The sequence below is a fragment of the Oncorhynchus kisutch genome, linkage group LG9, assembly GCF_002021735.2.
Source record: "Oncorhynchus kisutch isolate 150728-3 linkage group LG9, Okis_V2, whole genome shotgun sequence".
Lineage (NCBI taxonomy): Eukaryota > Metazoa > Chordata > Actinopteri > Salmoniformes > Salmonidae > Oncorhynchus > Oncorhynchus kisutch.
The window spans coordinates 40,213,718-40,233,717 of record NC_034182.2 but is presented as its reverse complement, the minus strand read 5'-3'; the positions used below and the strand labels follow the sequence as shown (position 1 = coordinate 40,233,717).

The window sequence follows — 20,000 nt, the reverse complement described above, 5'->3', positions numbered from 1 at the left end:
GAGAGAGAGAGAGTAGTCAGATGTGTTTAGGTATGTGAGAAACAGGGAGAGAGAGAGAGAGTAGTCAGATGTGTTTAGGTATGTGAGAAACAGGGAGAGAGAGAGAGAGAGAGTAGTCAGATGTGTTTAGGTATGTGAGAAACAGGGAGAGAGAGTAGTCAGACGTGTTTAGGTATGTGAGAAACAGGGAGAGAGAGTAGTCAGATGTGTTTAGGTATGTGAGAAACAGGGAGAGAGAGAGAGTGTAGTCAGATGTGTTTAGGTATGTGAGAAACAGGGAGAGAGAGAGAGAGTAGTCAGATGTGTTTAGGTATGTGAGAAACAGGGAGAGAGAGTAGTCAGACGTGTTTAGGTATGTGAGAAACAGGGAGAGAGAGTAGTCAGATGTGTTTAGGTATGTGAGAAACAGGGAGAGAGAGAGAGAGTAGTCAGATGTGTTTAGGTATGTGAGAAACAGGGAGAGAGAGAGAGAGTAGTCAGATGTGTTTAGGTATGTGAGAAACAGGGAGAGAGAGAGAGAGTAGTCAGATGTGTTTAGGTATGTGAGAAACAGGGAGAGAGAGAAAGAGAGTAGTCAGATGTGTTTAGGTATGTGAGAAACAGGGAGAGAGAGAAAGAGAGTAGTCAGATGTGTTTAGGTATGTGAGAAACAGGGAGAGAGAGTAGTCAGATGTGTTTAGGTATGTGAGAAACAGGGAGAGAGAGAGAGTAGTCAGATGTGTTTAGGTATGTGAGAAACTGGGCGCGAGAGAGAGAGAGAGTAGTCAGATGTGTTTAGGTATGTGAGAAACAGGGAGAGAGAGAGAGAGAGAGTAGTCAGATGTGTTTAGGTATGTGAGAAACAGGGAGAGAGAGAGAGAGTAGTCAGATGTGTTTAGGTATGTGAGAAACAGGGAGAGAGAGAAAGAGAGTAGTCAGATGTGTTTAGGTATGTGAGAAACAGGGAGAGAGAGAAAGAGAGTAGTCAGATGTGTTTAGGTATGTGAGAAACAGGGAGAGAGAGTAGTCAGATGTGTTTAGGTATGTGAGAAACAGGGAGAGAGAGAGAGTAGTCAGATGTGTTTAGGTATGTGAGAAACTGGGCGCGAGAGAGAGAGAGAGTAGTCAGATGTGTTTAGGTATGTGAGAAACAGCGAGAGAGAGAAAGAGAGTAGTCAGCTGTGTTTAGGTATGTGAGAAACAGGGAGAGAGAGAAAGAGAGTAGTCAGATGTGTTTAGGTATGTGAGAAACAGGGAGAGAGAGAAAGAGAGTAGTCAGATGTGTTTAGGTATGTGAGAAACAGGGAGAGAGAGTAGTCAGATGTGTTTAGGTATGTGAGAAACAGGGAGAGAGAGAGAGTGTAGTCAGATGTGTTTAGGTATGTGAGAAACAGGGAGAGAGAGAGAGAGTAGTCAGATGTGTTTAGGTATGTGAGAAACAGGGAGAGAGAGTAGTCAGACGTGTTTAGGTATGTGAGAAACAGGGAGAGAGAGTAGTCAGATGTGTTTAGGTATGTGAGAAACAGGGAGAGAGAGAGAGAGTAGTCAGATGTGTTTAGGTATGTGAGAAACAGGGAGAGAGAGAGAGAGTAGTCAGATGTGTTTAGGTATGTGAGAAACAGGGAGAGAGAGAGAGAGTAGTCAGATGTGTTTAGGTATGTGAGAAACAGGGAGAGAGAGAAAGAGAGTAGTCAGATGTGTTTAGGTATGTGAGAAACAGGGAGAGAGAGAAAGAGAGTAGTCAGATGTGTTTAGGTATGTGAGAAACAGGGAGAGAGAGTAGTCAGATGTGTTTAGGTATGTGAGAAACAGGGAGAGAGAGAGAGTAGTCAGATGTGTTTAGGTATGTGAGAAACTGGGCGCGAGAGAGAGAGAGAGTAGTCAGATGTGTTTAGGTATGTGAGAAACAGGGAGAGAGAGAGAGAGAGAGTAGTCAGATGTGTTTAGGTATGTGAGAAACAGGGAGAGAGAGAGAGAGTAGTCAGATGTGTTTAGGTATGTGAGAAACAGGGAGAGAGAGAAAGAGAGTAGTCAGATGTGTTTAGGTATGTGAGAAACAGGGAGAGAGAGAAAGAGAGTAGTCAGATGTGTTTAGGTATGTGAGAAACAGGGAGAGAGAGTAGTCAGATGTGTTTAGGTATGTGAGAAACAGGGAGAGAGAGAGAGTAGTCAGATGTGTTTAGGTATGTGAGAAACTGGGCGCGAGAGAGAGAGAGAGTAGTCAGATGTGTTTAGGTATGTGAGAAACAGCGAGAGAGAGAAAGAGAGTAGTCAGCTGTGTTTAGGTATGTGAGAAACAGGGAGAGAGAGAAAGAGAGTAGTCAGATGTGTTTAGGTATGTGAGAAACAGGGAGAGAGAGAAAGAGAGTAGTCAGATGTGTTTAGGTATGTGAGAAACAGGGAGAGAGAGTAGTCAGATGTGTTTAGGTATGTGAGAAACAGGGAGAGAGAGAGTAGTCAGATGTGTTTAGGTATGTGAGAAACAGGGAGAGAGAGAGAGAGTAGTCAGATGTGTTTAGGTATGTGAGAAACAGGGAGAGAGAGAGAGAGTCGTCAGATGTGTTTAGGTATGTGAGAAACAGGGAGAGAGAGTAGTCAGATGTGTTTAGGTATGTGAGAAACAGGGAGAGAGAGAGAGAGTAGTCAGATGTGTTTAGGTATGTGAGAAACTGGGCGCGAGAGAGAGAGAGAGTAGTCAGATGTGTTTAGGTATGTGAGAAACAGGGAGAGAGAGAAAGAGAGTAGTCAGATGTGTTTAGGTATGTGAGAAACAGGGAGAGAGAGAGAGTTGTCAGAAGGGTCAGGAGCATGTTGGCCAGGCAGTAGAGTAGGAGGTCGGGGGGTCAGGAGCATGTTGGCCAGGCAGTAGAGTAGGAGGTCGGGGGGTCAGGAGCATGTTGGCCAGGCAGTAGAGTAGGAGGTCGGGGGTCAGGAGCATGTTGGGCAGGCAGTAGAGTAGTAGATCGGGGGGTCAGGAGCATGTTGGCCAGGCAGTAGAGTAGGAGGTCGGGGGGTCAGGATCCTGTTGGGCAGGCAGTCGAGCAGGAGGTCTGGGGAACAGGAGCCTGTTGGGCAGGCTGTGGAGCAGGAGGTCGGGGGAACAGGAGCCTGTTGGGCAGGCAGTGGAGCAGGAGGTCGGGGGAACAGGAGCCTGTTGGGCAGGCAGTGGAGCAGGAGGTCGGGGGAACAGGAGCCTGTTGGGCAGGCAGTGGAGCAGGAGGTCGGGGGAACAGGAGCCTGTTGGGCAGGCAGTGGAGCAGGAGGTCGGGGGAACAGGAGCCTGTTGGGCAGGCAGTGGAGCATGCAGGTCTCCTCATTTCATGGTACTTTAAACTAGATGTTACTTCTACAAACTGGCCTGTCCAAGTCCATTCTGTCAAACCAAAAAGGACTGGGTTTGTCTAGCAGCGCTCTCCTTCAGCAGACTCAGTTGACTACAAACAAACAAACAAACAAACAAACAAACAAACAAACAAAATACTAAAACGTTTGCCTGCTGCATTGTGTTTTTGTTTTCTGTTATTAGTCCATTAAGTCTAAAGTACTGCGGAAAGCATTGCTGGTAATGAACTCTACCTGTGTGCTCCAGATGATTACAAATGAGTGAATCGTCATTATTCTGAATCACATGGACTGAACAGGCTGTGAGTCAGCACAAGGCAGGTTCATTTTTAGGCTGAAAGAAATGTCTTGAAGCGATCCAACGACAGAGCCATAGGAAGAATAATGAGTTTTCTGCCACTGGTCTTGATTTGAAGGTTAGATTTTTCAAAACAGTGTTAGCATGGATCACCGGAGTGAGTGTCTAGTCTAGCGAGGGGAAGATGACACCGTTCATCGGTATTCATTTCACCTCTTGAATCAAACCCAAATCAAATTGTAATGGTCACATGCGCCGTATACAACAGGTGTGGACCGTGAAATGCTTACGAGCCCCCCTCTTACAATGCAGAGTTAAGAAAATCAATAAAATAATAATAATTGATAAAAATTTGCTCAATAAATTAAAAGGAAAAATAGTAACGCAATACAAATAATAACAACGAGGCTCAAAAAGGTTCTCTTTTCAATCATTATGGTGGGTTTACGGTGGGTTTACGGTGGGTTTATGGTGGGTTTACGGTGGGTTTACGGTGGGTTTACGGTGGGTTTACGGTGGGTTTATGGTGGGTTTACGGTGGGTTTACAGTGGGTTTACGGTGGGTTTATGGTGGGTTTACGGTGGGTTTACGGTGGGTTTACGGTGGGTTTACGGTGGGTTTACGGTGGGTTTACGGTGGGTTTACGGTGGATTTACGGTGGGTTTACGGTGGGTTTATGGTGGGTTTAATGTGGGTTTACGGTGGGTTTACGGTGGGTTTACGGTGGGTTTATGTTGGGTTTACGGTGGGTTTACGGTGGGTTTACGGTGGGTTTATGGTGGGTTTACGGTGGGTTTACGGTGGGTTTATGGTGGGTTTACGGTGGGTTTACGGTGGGTTTATGGTGGGTTTATGGTGGGTTTACGGTGGGTTTATGGTGGGTTTATGGTGGGTTTACGGTGGGTTTATGGTGGGTTTATGGTGGGTTTATGGTGGGTTTACGGTGGGTTTACGGTGGGTTTACGGTGGATTTACGGTGGGTTTACGGTGGGTTTATGGTGGGTTTAATGTGGGTTTACGGTGGGTTTACGGTGGGTTTACGGTGGGTTTATGTTGGGTTTACGGTGGGTTTACGGTGGGTTTACGGTGGGTTTACGGTGGGTTTATGGTGGGTTTACGGTGGGTTTATGGTGGGTTTACGGTGGGTTTACGGTGGGTTTATGGTGGGTTTATGGTGGGTTTACGGTGGGTTTACGGTGGGTTTACGGTGGGTTCACAGATATAAGTATGTTATAATGGAATACTTTACATTAGATTAATCAGTCAAGTAAAACCACTGTATAAACATGTATTTAAATCATTCCATTGTAATTGCATTCAGATCAGATAGTCACGCCTGCTCCCGCTCTCTGGCGCTCGACGGCGCCAGGCTGCCCTTCATTACGCACACCTGTCACCATCACTACGCTCAGCCGCGCAATTTTGGACTCACCTGGACTCCCATTACTTTGTTGATTACCCCCTTTATATCTGTCTGCTCCTCAGTTTGTTCCCTGTGTCAGCATTTCCCCCCTGTCCAAGACGCTGGTCCCGTTCTGTTTCGTGTCCGTTGGTTATTAAATCTTCACTCCCTCTACCTGCTTCTCGTCTCCAGCGTCGACCCTCACACAGATAGTAACAGCCTCGAGGAAACACAGAAGTTTATTTATTAATAAATAATGTCACTTTGGCTGTTACCTTTGTCTTTTGACCCAAACTCACTGACAGACGGTCAGTTACCCGGCAGGACGATGTGTCACTACGCTCAAAGCGGCGCAGAGACCTCTGATAATGACGCTCATGGACACTATGTCAAGAGAAACCATCCTATCCTGTCTGTCTTCCTCTAGGATATTCTCATGGACACTATGTCAAGAGAAACCATCCTATCCCGTCTGTCCTCCTCTGTGACATTCTCGTGGACACTATGTCAAGAGAAACCATCCTATCCTGTCTGTCTTCCTCTAGGATATTCTCATGGACACTATGTCAAGAGAAACCATCCTATCCTGTCTGTCCTCCTCTGTGACATTCTCGTGGACACTATGTCAAGAGAAACCATCCTATCCTGTCTGTCCTCCTCTGTGACATTCTCTTGGACACTATGTCAAGAGAAACCATCCGTAGCTTTTTTCCCCCGTGGTTCACTTGGTTTCTTCCTTTCGTTCGTCTCAATCAATGTGGGAAAACAACATGGAGGTAAATTGTGAGGCGAGAAAGGGGGATGTGAAACAAGCGCTTGAGAAAGCCATAGTTTTCTCCTTCATCAGTTCTTTAGTTTCCTAATGGCTCTCCCAAGTCCTAAGTGTGCATTGTGCCAAAAGTTATTTGGTAAGATTTTGTCCATGTGTTGACTAAAACCGTATTTGGTATTTTATTAGGATCCCCATTAGCTGTTGCAAAAGCAGCAACTAATGTATTTTTGTTCTTTAGTTCTTAATAATGTATTTTAGCTACATATTTAGTTACATATTTGGAAAAGAAAGCACTGGCGAAGTTAGCTCAACATCAAACATTTTCCTACGATGAGCTCATGGTTTTGGGCCGTTTCTATCTTTTATATTTTCCCAGCACTAGTACATGTACGACCTACAACACTAGTACATGTACAACCTACAACAGTAGTACATGTACGACCTACAACACTAGTACATGTACAACCTACAACAGTAGTACATGTACGACCTACAACACTAGTACATGTACGACCTACAACAGTAGTACATGTACGACCTACAACACTAGTACATGTACAACCTACAACAGTAGTACATGTACGACCTACAACACTAGTACATGTACAACCTACATCACTAGTACATGTACGACCTACAACACTAGTACATGTACAACCTACAACACTAGTACGACCTACAACAGTAGTACATGTACGACCTACAACACTAGTACATGTACAACCTACAACAGTAGTACATGTACGACCTACAACACTAGTACATGTACAACCTACATCACTAGTACATGTACGACCTACAACACTAGTACATGTACAACCTACAACACTAGTACGACCTACAACACTAGTACAACCTACAACACTAGTACGACCTACAACACTAGTACAACCTACAACACTAGTACATGTACGACCTACAACACTAGTACGACCTACAACACTAGTACAACCTACAACACTAGTACATGTACGACCTACAACACTAGTACAACCTACAACACTAGTACATGTACGACCTACAACACTAGTATGACCTACAACACTAGTACAACCTACAACACTAGTACAACCTACAACACTAGTACAACCTACAACACTAGTACAACCTACAACACTAGTACATGTACGACCTACAACACTAGTACGACCTACAACACTAGTACAACCTACAACACTAGTATGACCTACAACACTAGTACAACCTACAACACTAGTACAACCTACAACACTAGTACGACCTACAACACTAGTACAACCTACAACACTAGTACGACCTACAACACTAGTACAACCTACAACACTAGTACAACCTACAACACTAGTACGACCTACAACACTAGTACGACCTACAACACTAGTACAACCTACAACACTAGTACGACCTACAACACTAGTACAACCTACAACACTAGTACGACCTACAACACTAGTACGACCTACAACACTAGTACGACCTACAACACTAGTACAACCTACAACACTAGTACAACCTACAACACTAGTACGACCTACAACACTAGTACGACCTACAACAGTAGTACAACCTACAACACTAGTACATGTACGACCTACAACACTAGTACGACCTACAACACTAGTACAACCTACAACACTAGTACGACCTACAACACTAGTACGACCTACAACACTAGTACGACCTACAACACTAGTACGACCTACAACACTAGTATGACCTACAACACTAGTACGACCTACAACACTAGTACAACCTACAACACTAGTACATGTACGACCTACAACACTAGTACGACCTACAACACTGGTACAACCTACAACACTAGTACATGTACGACCTACAACACTAGTACGACCTACAACACTAGTACGACCTACAACACTAGTACGACCTACAACACTAGTACAACCTACAACACTAGTACATGTACAACCTACAACACTAGTACGACCTACAACACTAGTACATGTACAACCTACAACACTAGTACAACCTACAACACTAGTACAACCTACAACACTAGTACATGTACGACCTACAACACGAGTACATGTACCTACAACATGTACGACCTACAACACTAGTACATGTACGACCTACAACACTAGTACATGTACAACCTACAACACTAGTACATGTTCGACCTACAACACTAGTACATGTACGACCTACAACACTAGTACATGTACGACCTACAACACTAGTACATGTACGACCTACAACACTAGTATGACCTACAACACTAGTACAACCTACAACACTAGTACATGTACAACCTACAACACTAGTACGACCTACAACACTAGTACAACCTACAACACTAGTACATGTACGACCTACAACACTAGTACGGCCTACAACACTAGTACAACCTACAACACTAGTACATGTACAACCTACAACACTAGTACATGTACGACCTACAACACTAGTACATGTACGACCTACAACACTAGTACGACCTACAACACTAGTACATGTACGACCTACAACACTAGTACGACCTACAACACTAGTACATGTACAACCTACAACACTAGTACATGTACGACCTACAACACTAGTACAACCTACAACACTAGTACGACCTACAACACTAGTACGACCTACAACACTAGTACGACCTACAACACTAGTACATGTACGACCTACAACACTAGTACGACCTACAACACTTGTACGACCTACAACACTAGTACGACCTACAACACTAGTACGACCTACAACACTAGTACAACCTACAACACTAGTACGACCTACAACACTAGTACAACCTACAACACTAGTACGACCTACAACACTAGTACAACCTACAACACTAGTACAACCTACAACACTAGTACGACCTACAACACTAGTACGACCTACAACACTAGTACAACCTACAACACTAGTACGACCTACAACACTAGTACAACCTACAACACTAGTACGACCTACAACACTAGTACGACCTACAACACTAGTACGACCTACAACACTAGTACAACCTACAACACTAGTACAACCTACAACACTAGTACGACCTACAACACTAGTACGACCTACAACAGTAGTACGACCTACAACACTAGTACGACCTACAACACTAGTACGACCTACAACACTAGTATGACCTACAACACTAGTACGACCTACAACACTAGTACAACCTACAACACTAGTACATGTACGACCTACAACACTAGTACGACCTACAACACTGGTACAACCTACAACACTAGTACATGTACGACCTACAACACTAGTACGACCTACAACACTAGTACGACCTACAACACTAGTACGACCTACAACACTAGTACAACCTACAACACTAGTACATGTACAACCTACAACACTAGTACGACCTACAACACTAGTACATGTACAACCTACAACACTAGTACAACCTACAACACTAGTACAACCTACAACACTAGTACATGTACGACCTACAACACGAGTACATGTACAACCTACAACACTAGTACATGTACGACCTACAACACTAGTACATGTACGACCTACAACACTAGTACATGTACAACCTACAACACTAGTACATGTTCGACCTACAACACTAGTACATGTACGACCTACAACACTAGTACATGTACGACCTACAACACTAGTACATGTACGACCTACAACACTAGTACGACCTACAACACTAGTACAACCTACAACACTAGTACATGTACAACCTACAACACTAGTACAACCTACAACACTAGTACAACCTACAACACTAGTACATGTACGACCTACAACACTAGTACGGCCTACAACACTAGTACAACCTACAACACTAGTACAACCTACAACACTAGTACGACCTACAACACTAGTACGACCTACAACACTAGTACGACCTACAACACTAGTACATGTACGACCTACAACACTAGTACGACCTACAACACTTGTACGACCTACAACACTAGTACGACCTACAAACACTAGTACGACCTACAACACTAGTACGACCTACAACACTAGTACATGTACGACCTACAACACTAGTACACGTACGACCTACAACACTAGTACGACCTACAACACTAGTACGACCTACAACACTACAACACTAGTACGACCTACAACACTAGTACATGTATGACCTACAACACTAGTACGACCTACAACACTAGTACGACCTACAACACTAGTACATGTACGACCTACAACATTAGTACGACCTACAACACTAGTACATGTACGACCTACAACACTAGTACAACCTACAACACTAGTAAATGTACGAACTACAACACTAGTACGACCTACAACACTAGTATGACCTACAACACTAGTACGACCTACAACACTAGTACAACCTACAACACTAGTACATGTACGAGCTAAAACACTAGTACGACCTACAACACTAGTACGACCTACAACACTAGTACGACCTACAACACTAGTACATGTACGACCTACAACACTAGTACGACCTACAACACTAGTATGACCTACAACACTAGTACGCTCTACAACACTAGTACGACCTACAACACTAGTACGACCTACAACACTAGTACATGTACAACCTACAACACTAGTACGACCTGCAACACTAGTACAACCTACAACACTAGTACGACCTACAACACTAGTACGACCTACAACACTAGTACATGTACAACCTACAACACTAGTACGAACTACAACACTAGTACAACCTACAACACTAGTACGACCTACAACACTAATACGACCTACAACACTAGTACGACCTACAACACTAGTACGACCTACAACACTAGTACAACCTACAACACTAGTACATGTACGACCTACAACACTAGTACGACCTACAACACTAGTACATGTACGAGCTACAACACTAGTACGACCTACAACACTAGTACGACCTACAACACTAGTATGACCTACAACACTAGTACGCTCTACAACACTAGTACAACCTACAACACTAGTACATGTACGACCTACAACACTAGTACGACCTACAACACTAGTACATGTACGGCCTACAACACTAGTACGACCTACAACACTAGTATGACCTACAACACTAGTACAACCTACAACACTAGTACGACCTACAACACTAGTACAACCTACAACACTAGTACGACCTACAACACTAGTACGACCTACAACACTAGTACAACCTACAACACTAGTACGACCTACAACACTAGTACGACCTACAACACTAGTACGCTCTACAACACTAGTACGACCTACAACACTAGTACGACCTACAACACTAGTACGACCTACAACACTAGTACGACCTACAACACTAGTACGACCTACAACACTAGTACATGTACGACCTACAACACTAGTACGACCTACAACACTAGTACGACCTACAACACTAGTACATGTTCGACCTACAACACTAGTACATGTTTGACCTACAACACTGGTACAACCTACAACACTAGTACATGTTCGACCTACAACACTAGTACATGTTCGACCTACAACACTAGTACATGTTCGACCTACAACACTAGTACATGTTCGACCTACAACACTAGTACGACCTACAACACTAGTACATGTACGACCTACAACACTAGTACATGTACGACCTACAACACTAGTACGACCTACAACACTAGTACACTAGGACCTCCACATTTTCTCTGAGCACGCTTCCTTTTTACTTCCATCTAATCAAGCCCTTGTCTTAGTGGGCTAGAAGAGGGCAGGAAGTCTGGAAACAACCCTGCCATACTGTACCACACACTTTACTTCTCCCTACACACACACACATAAAGCACAACCAGCTGTACTAACAGCAGTAAAAGGAGACATAGGATGAGTCACAAATAGCACCCTATTCTCTATATAGGGCACTACTTTTCACAAGGGCCCATAGGATTCTGGTCAAAAGTAGTTCACTATATAGGGAATAGGGTGTCATTTGGAATAGAACCATGGGCAATTTGGAGAGAGAGAGAGAAGCAGACAGACATAAAATATTATTAACCCTAGAGAGATTTCACACCCTCGAACTGGAGATGATTTAACCCTAGAGAGATTACACACCCTGTAGTTGGAGATTATCAACCCTAGAGAGATTACACACCCTGTAACTGGAGATGATTTAACCCTAGAGAGATTACACACCCTGTGACTGGAGATTATTTAACCCTAGAGAGGTTACACACCCTGTGACTGGAGATTATTTAACCCTAGAGAGATTCCACACCCTGTGACTGGAGATTATTTAACCCTAGAGAGATTACACACCCTGTGACTGGAGATTATTTAACCCTAGAGAGATTACACACCCTGTGACTGGAGATTATTTAACCCTAGAGAGATTCCACGAACTGTAATTTATTACACACACACACACACACACACACACACACACACACACACACACACACACACACACACACACACACACACACACACACACACACACACACACACACACACACACACACACACACAGTAATTGAAAAAGCCTCAATGGAGGTCCCTTTGAAAGTGTTGCCTGCAAAGAGAGACGGAGAGATGGAAAGAATAGAAAGGGGGAAAGTGGTGATTTGTTGACTGGGCGCTGGGCGTTCATTAACCGCCCCGGAGCCTTCGTCTAGCTGCGGTCCATCATTTTGGGGGGCAATAGTGATGGAGGACCCCATTCCCCCTCCACTCTCTAATGCGGTGTGCGAAAGCCATTACGCTGGGTTAATGATTTCTGCAGAGAATATGCCTTTAATGACAGAGCAGGGGAGTCGCTGTGGCATTTCTGGAGCTTGGCAGCCTGGCACAGTATTTTCCTACTGTATGCTGTTGCTTGTCTGATCGACCTTGGGTTTGAACACTCGGTCTCCTGCGTGCCAGAAGATTCTGTTAGCCCACTGCGCTAAAGCATAGACATTCGTTTGGGGAGCCAATGTACGTTTTCTGGTCTCGGGAAAGGTTACTTGAGTGTGCCACAGCTTAAAATGTCTTGGTTTGGAGTCTAACGTCTGTTTTTTATTCAACCGGGCAATTTTTCATAACAGATGTGCAACTTCCTGTACAAGCTAGTTTTACGGTAAGACAGGATATCCGGAAGATGAATCTGGGCACTCATTTTTAGTCATTTCCTTCATTTGAAGTGCTTCGCCTCACCAGTTCTGTGTGGTATTCTAGAGGGTATATCCAACTGCTTCTGATCATACCTTTTGACACTTAGATTTCCCTAAGTGCCTCTGCAGAGAAAAACCAGGCACTAAGACAGATCTGGGAGACACAAACAGCTGATCAATCAGTAGATCAATAATACATCTATGGTCATGAGAGGTCCATTTCATAAAGCCCCAAAATGGAGTCGGTATTAACCTCCCTGAAACTGGTGAGGCTGCTAAAGGGCTGCAGTGTGGATGTTTCTGGGGGTATAGCTATGGGAGGGGAGGTGTGGATGTTTCTGGAGGTTTAGCTATGGGAGGGGAGGTGTGGATGTTTCTGGAGGTTTAGCTATGGGAGGGGAGGTGTGGATGTTTCTGGGGGTGTAGCTATGTGAGGGGAAAGAGGATATGGCTGGGGTGGTTGTTGGAGAGGAGATCCGGGGGAGATGGGTGAGTCCATACGGTTGTCTTACAGGTCAGAGGTGTGGTAGTCAAGTCACAAAAGGAGTACAAAAACAGACCCCATCCAGGCAACCTGGATGAATGCTCCGTGTAGACTTGCGTTCAAGTACTACTTGAAATCTTTCAAATACTTTGTGCGTTTGCATTAGTCTGCCTCGATTGGACAGATATTGGTTCAATTGCGCCAGGCAAGCTCAATCAAACCCAGACAAAGTATTTGAAATGATTGTCAATACCTTTTTGTTACTCGGGTCAGGTGCTCCGTGACATTCCTGTTGTGTTCCACTCAATTATATTTCACCGTCCCAATTCGAATTGTGAAAGACTCAAATGTTATGGTGGTAATAATTCCCTGTAGAAGGTACAGGGAAAATACTGCTGACATTTATGGAGTCCTCTCACTCATATCAGTTATTAATTGGTGACCTTAACCGGGAGCGTATCATTTGATCTGAAACCCCCCCTTTGAGGTAACACAGAGGGGATTATCTGAATTCATATTTTAAAAAGCCAAAATCGCCTATTGGGTAAGCTATGATTATCCACCAACCCCACACTAAAAAACCCTGTGTGGCTCACATACAAAATCCCCCCGCAAAGCACTGACTGAATAGGTGTAGAAATGTAAAAATTTAGAAATGCACTGAGGAGACTGAACGTATCCCGATATAAGAGGCTGTTAATTGATGTCCAACAGTGGTTAACAAGGTGTTTTGACAGCATTTGCAGTGTGGTTTGGATGTGCTTTCAAAAGTGGTACCTGACACAGGCGTGGAAAGAGGTTCAACACAAAGCCATTCTCTCTCTTGCTGGGTGACCATTGTCTTTCTCAGAGAGCCCTCGACCCAAAAGCCACACAATTAAAGGCAAAAAGGCACAATTATGGCGACTGCGGGGTTAGAGGGTATCTGGTGTTCGCAGCTTCGCCATCATGGACTGGTGCCTCGACTTAATTACACACAACGGGAACTTTGTATTCAAATCAAAGAGTGTTGATGAGTTGTCTGTGTAGAGACTTGCCAATGTTATCTGCTTCAGTGACAACAGTATCAGCACAGCAAAAAACCATTAGATGTTTATCTCAGATTCAGAATGACTGGGATGTGCATGATAAGGCTGAACATAACATACTTAGGTCTCATCACGAGGGGTGCGTAAAGCCCCCACAACGAGACCTCACAATAGAGATGTCTTAAACCACTAATGTTCTGATCAAGCACCGGCTATTTCCCCATCTAGACAGGAATCTCTCTCTCTCTCACTCCCCCCTCTCTCTCTCTCTCTCTCTCTCTCTCTCTCTCTCCCTCCTTCCCCCCTCTCTCACTCTCTCTCTCTCTCTCTCTCTCTCTCTCTCTCTCTCTCTCTCCCTCCCCCCTCTCTCTCTCTCTCTCTCTCTCTCTCTCTCCCTCCCCCCTCTCTCTCTCTCTCGCTCTCTCTCTCTCTCTCTCTCTCTCTCTCTCTCTCTCTCCACACCCACATCTCTCTATTTAACCGCCATAGCGACAGTGTTGATTTGGTATTGACCATAATGCAGCATAATGATAAGCCTATTTATTTCCATGCGTCTTCTATGCAAGGGTCCTTGTTAATGACCCGGCACCACCTGATTGGCCCCGGCGGTGACTCATTCAATCTGTAGGCCAGAGATCGAGCAGGCGATAGTTGTGGGGCTAGACTCAGACAAACGAGGAGTCTATCCTCTCCATGCCCAAGTTTGTTCTTTCTCATTTCCTGGAAGGATGATTCTGGGTTTGCGTCCACAGGCAGGGGGATTCTCTCATTCAGTGGTACATGGACGGAGAGAGGAGAGGAAATTACAGGAAAGGAAAGGAACTGAGAGGAAAGGAAAGTAAATTAGAGGAAAGTAAAGTAAATTAGAAGAGAGGAAAGGAAATTAGAGGAGAGGAAAGGAAAGGAAATGAGAGGAGAGGAAAGGAAATGAGAGGAGAGGAGAGGAAAGGAAATTAGAGGAGAGGAAAGGAAATGAGAGGAGAGGAAAGGAAAGGAAATGAGAGGAGAGCAAAGGAAATTAGAGGAGAGGAGAGGAAAGGAAATTAGAGGAGAGGAAAGGAAATGAGAGGAGAGGAAAGGAAAGGAAATGAGAGGAGAGCAAAGGAAATTAGAGGAGAGGAAAGTAAAGGAAATGAGAGGAGAGGAAAGGAAAGGAAATGAGAGGAGAGGAAAGGAAATGAGAGGAGAGGAAAGGAAATGAGAGGAAAGGAAAGGTAATGAGAGGAGAGGAAAGGAAATTAAAGGAGAGGAAAGGAAAGGAAATGAGAGGAGAGGAAAGGAAATGAGAGGAGAGGAAAGGAAATGAGAGGAGAGGAAAGGAATTGAAAATACATGAGAGGAAAGAAAAGGAGGGTAGACCTTGATTTCTCAGCGGATACAATGACCCTTTGAAAAAGACACGAATGTGTCTGTTGATGTTCAGCATACAGCATGACCATGACTCACGTTACAGAGAATAGCTACCTAGGTTATAAATAATAAAGATCAACACATACATTGTGTCTTTTCCGACAGTAGTACATTGACTTCGCACAAAATGGCACCCTATTCCCTATAGCAGTGTTTCCCAACCCCCCCCCCCCAAGCACCCTAGCACTACACAGCTAATTAAAACAATCAAAGCTTTATGATTCGGTTATCATATTAATTAGCTGTATTGTGCTAGAGCAAGAAAACTAAACGTGCACCGGGGGGGGGGGGGGGGGGGGGGACCATCAAAGTGTTACTTTGTGGCCTCTGATTGGGCTAGAGATTCATTGGAGGTAATGTAGTCATCAAGTCTCTCTCTCCATCTCGCTCCGCCCCCCCCCCGCCCCCCCCCCCCAAAAAAATGTCTGTTGACCATCTGCAATCATTATCACGGTTTAAGTGGAGGAATGTTTGAGATGGCAGTGGAGAGTTAATATATACCGTTTTAGTTCAAGGTCGCTGTTTCTTATGACTACAACAATCTGACTGTAATTCATTTGTGCTCCAGTTATTATTCACGTATTGTGAGTCTGAACCTTGACTCATTATGCAACTTGACTCATTCTGGACCTTGATATAGTTTGGACCTTGACTCGTTCTGGACCTTGACTCATTCTGGGCCTTGACTCATTCTGGACATTGACTCATTCTGGGCCTTGACCCATTCTGCACCTTGACTCATTCTGGACCTTGACTCATTCTGCACCTTGACCCATTCTGCACCTTGACTCATTCTGGACCTTGACTCATTCTGCACCTTGACTCATTCTGGACTTTGATATAGTTTGGACCTTGACTCATTCTGGACCTTGATATAGTTTGGACCTTGACTCGTTCTGGACCTTGACTCGTTCTGCACCTTGACTCATTCTGCACCTTGACTCATTCTGCACCTTGACTCATTCTGCACCTTGATATAGTTTGGACCTTGACTCATTCTGGACCTTGATATAGTTTGGACCTTGACTCATTCTGGACCTTGACTCATTCTGCACCTTGACTCATTCTGGACCTTCATATAGTCAGGACCTTGACCCATTCTGCACCTTGACTCATTCTGCACCTTGACTCATTCTGGGCCTTGACTCATTCTGCACCGTGACTCATTCTGGACCTTGACTCATTCTGCACCTTGATATAGTTTGGACCTTGACTCATTCTGGACCTTGATATAGTTTGGACCTTGACTCATTCTGGACCTTGACTCATTCTGCACCTTGACTCATTCTGGACCTTGATATAGTCAGGACCTTGACCCATTCTGCACCTTGACTCATTCGGCACCTTGACTCATTCTGGGCCTTGACTCATTCTGCACCGTGACTCATTCTGGACCTTGACTCATTCTGCACCTTGACTCATTCTGGACCTTGATATAGTTTGGACCTTGACTCATTCTGGACCTTGACTCATTCTGCACCTTGACTGATTCTGGACCTTGATATAGTCAGGACCTTGACTCATTCTGGACCTTGACTCATTCACATTCCCCCCAAAAAAATTCAAGGGAATTTTCCTCTGTGAATAGTCTGGATGAAATGCCCTCTGCTAGTTAGTCGTAGGCCACGGCACAAAGGCAACATAGAGCATTAATGGTTGCATACCTCCCCTGCTGCCCACTGTCATCCACAACCGTAACCACCCTTATAGTTACCCACATTCAAAACATCAAAAAAAAAACTGAGAACAAACAATCTTAATCTGAATTAATTAGCCATTTATAGATCAGTAAATGAAACAATCTCTAGAACCCTCTATATTCCTTTATAATCTTCTTGAGAGCCACAACCCCACTGTTGCCCTCTTATTGTGTGGTCATGAATGTGTCTTGCTCCTCATTGACCTCCTGTGTGGTCATGAATGTGTCTTGCTCCTCATTGACCTCCTGTGTGGTCATGAATGTGTCTTGCTCCTCATTGACCTCCTGTGTGGTCATGAATGTGTCTTGCTCCTCATTGACCTCCTGTGTGGTAATGAATCTGTCTTGCTCCTCATTGATCTCCTGTGTGGGTAATGAATCTGTCTTGCTCCTCATTGATCTCCTGTGTGGTAATGAATCTGTCTTGCTCCTCATTGACCTCCTGTGTGGTAATGAATGTGTCTTGCTCCTCATTGACCTCCTGTGTGGTAATGAATGTGTCTTGCTCCTCATTGACCTCCTGTGTGGTAATGAATCTGTCTTGCTCCTCATTGACCTCCTGTGTGGTAATGGATCTGTCTTGCTCCCCATTGACCTCCTGTGTGGTAATGAATCTGTCTTGCTCCTCATTGACCTCCTGTGTGGTAATGAATCTGTCTTGCTCCTCATTGACCTCCTGTGTGGTAATGAATCTGTCTTGCTCCTCATTGACCTCCTGTGTGGTAATGAATGTGTCTTGCTCCCCATTGACCTCCTGTGTGGTAATGAATCTGTCTTGCTCCTCATTCACCTCCTGTGTGGTAATGAATCTGTCTTGCTCCTCATTGACCTCCTGTGTGGTAATGAATCTGTCTTGCTCCTCATTGACCTCCTGTGTGGTAATGAATCTGTCTTGCTCCTCATTGACCTCCTGTGTGGTAATGAATCTGTCTTGCTCCTCATTGACCTCCTGTGTGGTAATGGATCTGTCTTGCTCCCCATTGACCTCCTGTGTGGTAATGAATCTGTCTTGCTCCTCATTGACCTCCTGTGTGGGTAATGAATCTGTCTTGCTCCCCATTGACCTCCTGTGTGGTAATGAATCTGTCTTGCTCCTCATTGACCTCCTGTGTTTGTGTCTTTGACAGGAGAGTTAAGGGGACAGACGGTGACAGCACAATGGATCTCTCCTGGACGCACCAAGAGGGAGGATGCTGGGACTGCTGCAAAACAGGTCAGTCACAACCATCCATCAACATCACTCCAACTCCAACCCCTCTCCTCTGGCCTCTCCACAAAGTCCACACACAGGACATATTTTTGGCTGTGTGGGATGTGCTGAGCAGCTTTCTAAATTCACTTTGGTATTTCGTGATTTGCAATCACACACAAATGTAAGGCTGGTTTATGTGATGTAATCGTTATGCAAAGGTGCCTACGTTGTCTGCCCACATAGACATCCTCCTACACACACACACACACACACACACACACACACACACACACACACACACACACACACACACACACACACACACACACACACACACACACACACACACACACACACACACACACACACACACACACACACACACTAGGCAGCTCTAGGAGGAGTACTGCTGAGAGACAATAAACCAATATGTGCCCTTTAGAAAAATGATGTGGAGTAAATGTAGTATATTATCATGATATTATACAATACTGTTTTATTACGGGTTATAATTGTTATTTACAGTACTGCTCATTCACCAAAGGTTGGGCCATTCCATTTACCCTTCCAACAGCAGATTGAGGAAAGATTAACAACGGGACATTTACGCTGAAGGTCAGCTGGTTCATAAAACTCTCCCATGGAACAGTTGTCTGTCATCTTCCCCACAGGCAGCAGGAACTGAGGAAACTGCTCCTGTCAACGAGCCGAATATCTTCTGACATCGTCTGTTTGGCAGTCTGAATGAACTATCGCAACTATTATTCAAGTCTTACTCAAGACCATGTCGAACAGGCTCTTGCAAAAAAAACAAAAACACAGTAGAGTTGTCTCGAGTTCTATGACACTTTCTATGTTAGGTTTTCCTTTGGACATGTTTCTATGGCAGGTTTGTATAACTCTGTTAAGTCTTGAATGCACTCAGAGTCTATGTGGGTTTTGTGTAAAGATCGACTTGAACACGAACTAAACCCGTCTGAACGTCTGAATCCATCCGTCACCGTTGGCTTTGTCCGATGTGGCGTACTGTTGCAAATCACCACAGAGCTATTGTCACCTCCTTAGTGCTCTCCTTAAATGGAATGTTGACTGTAAACATGGTCACTATTGGCAACCGGATCGTCTTGTTGTCGTCTGTGGACACAGACAGACATACAGAAGAGAGAATTAATGCCTGATCCAAAATTCCATCTGTCTCTCTCTCTCTCTCTCTCTCTCTCTCTCTCTCCGCTCTCTCTCTCTCGCTGTCTCTATCGCTCTCTGTCTCTCTCTCTCTGTCTCTTCTCTGTCTCTCTCTCTCTCTCTGCCTGTCTCTTCTCCTGTCTCTCTCTCTCTCTCGCTGCTGTCTCCTCTCTCTCTCTC

General features: G+C 44.5%; 1 protein-coding gene across 1 annotated transcript in view; it reads left to right on the top strand.

Annotated features, from left to right (window-relative positions):
• Positions 1–20,000, top strand: part of adam19a (ADAM metallopeptidase domain 19a) — a gene marked incomplete in the record, with an annotated part of 156,714 nt that overhangs the window by 12,995 nt on the left and 123,719 nt on the right. Inside the window, 1 exon segment of the mRNA XM_031832588.1 lies at positions 18,574–18,659. Within this exon segment, the coding sequence (XP_031688448.1) occupies positions 18,574–18,659 (86 nt within the window).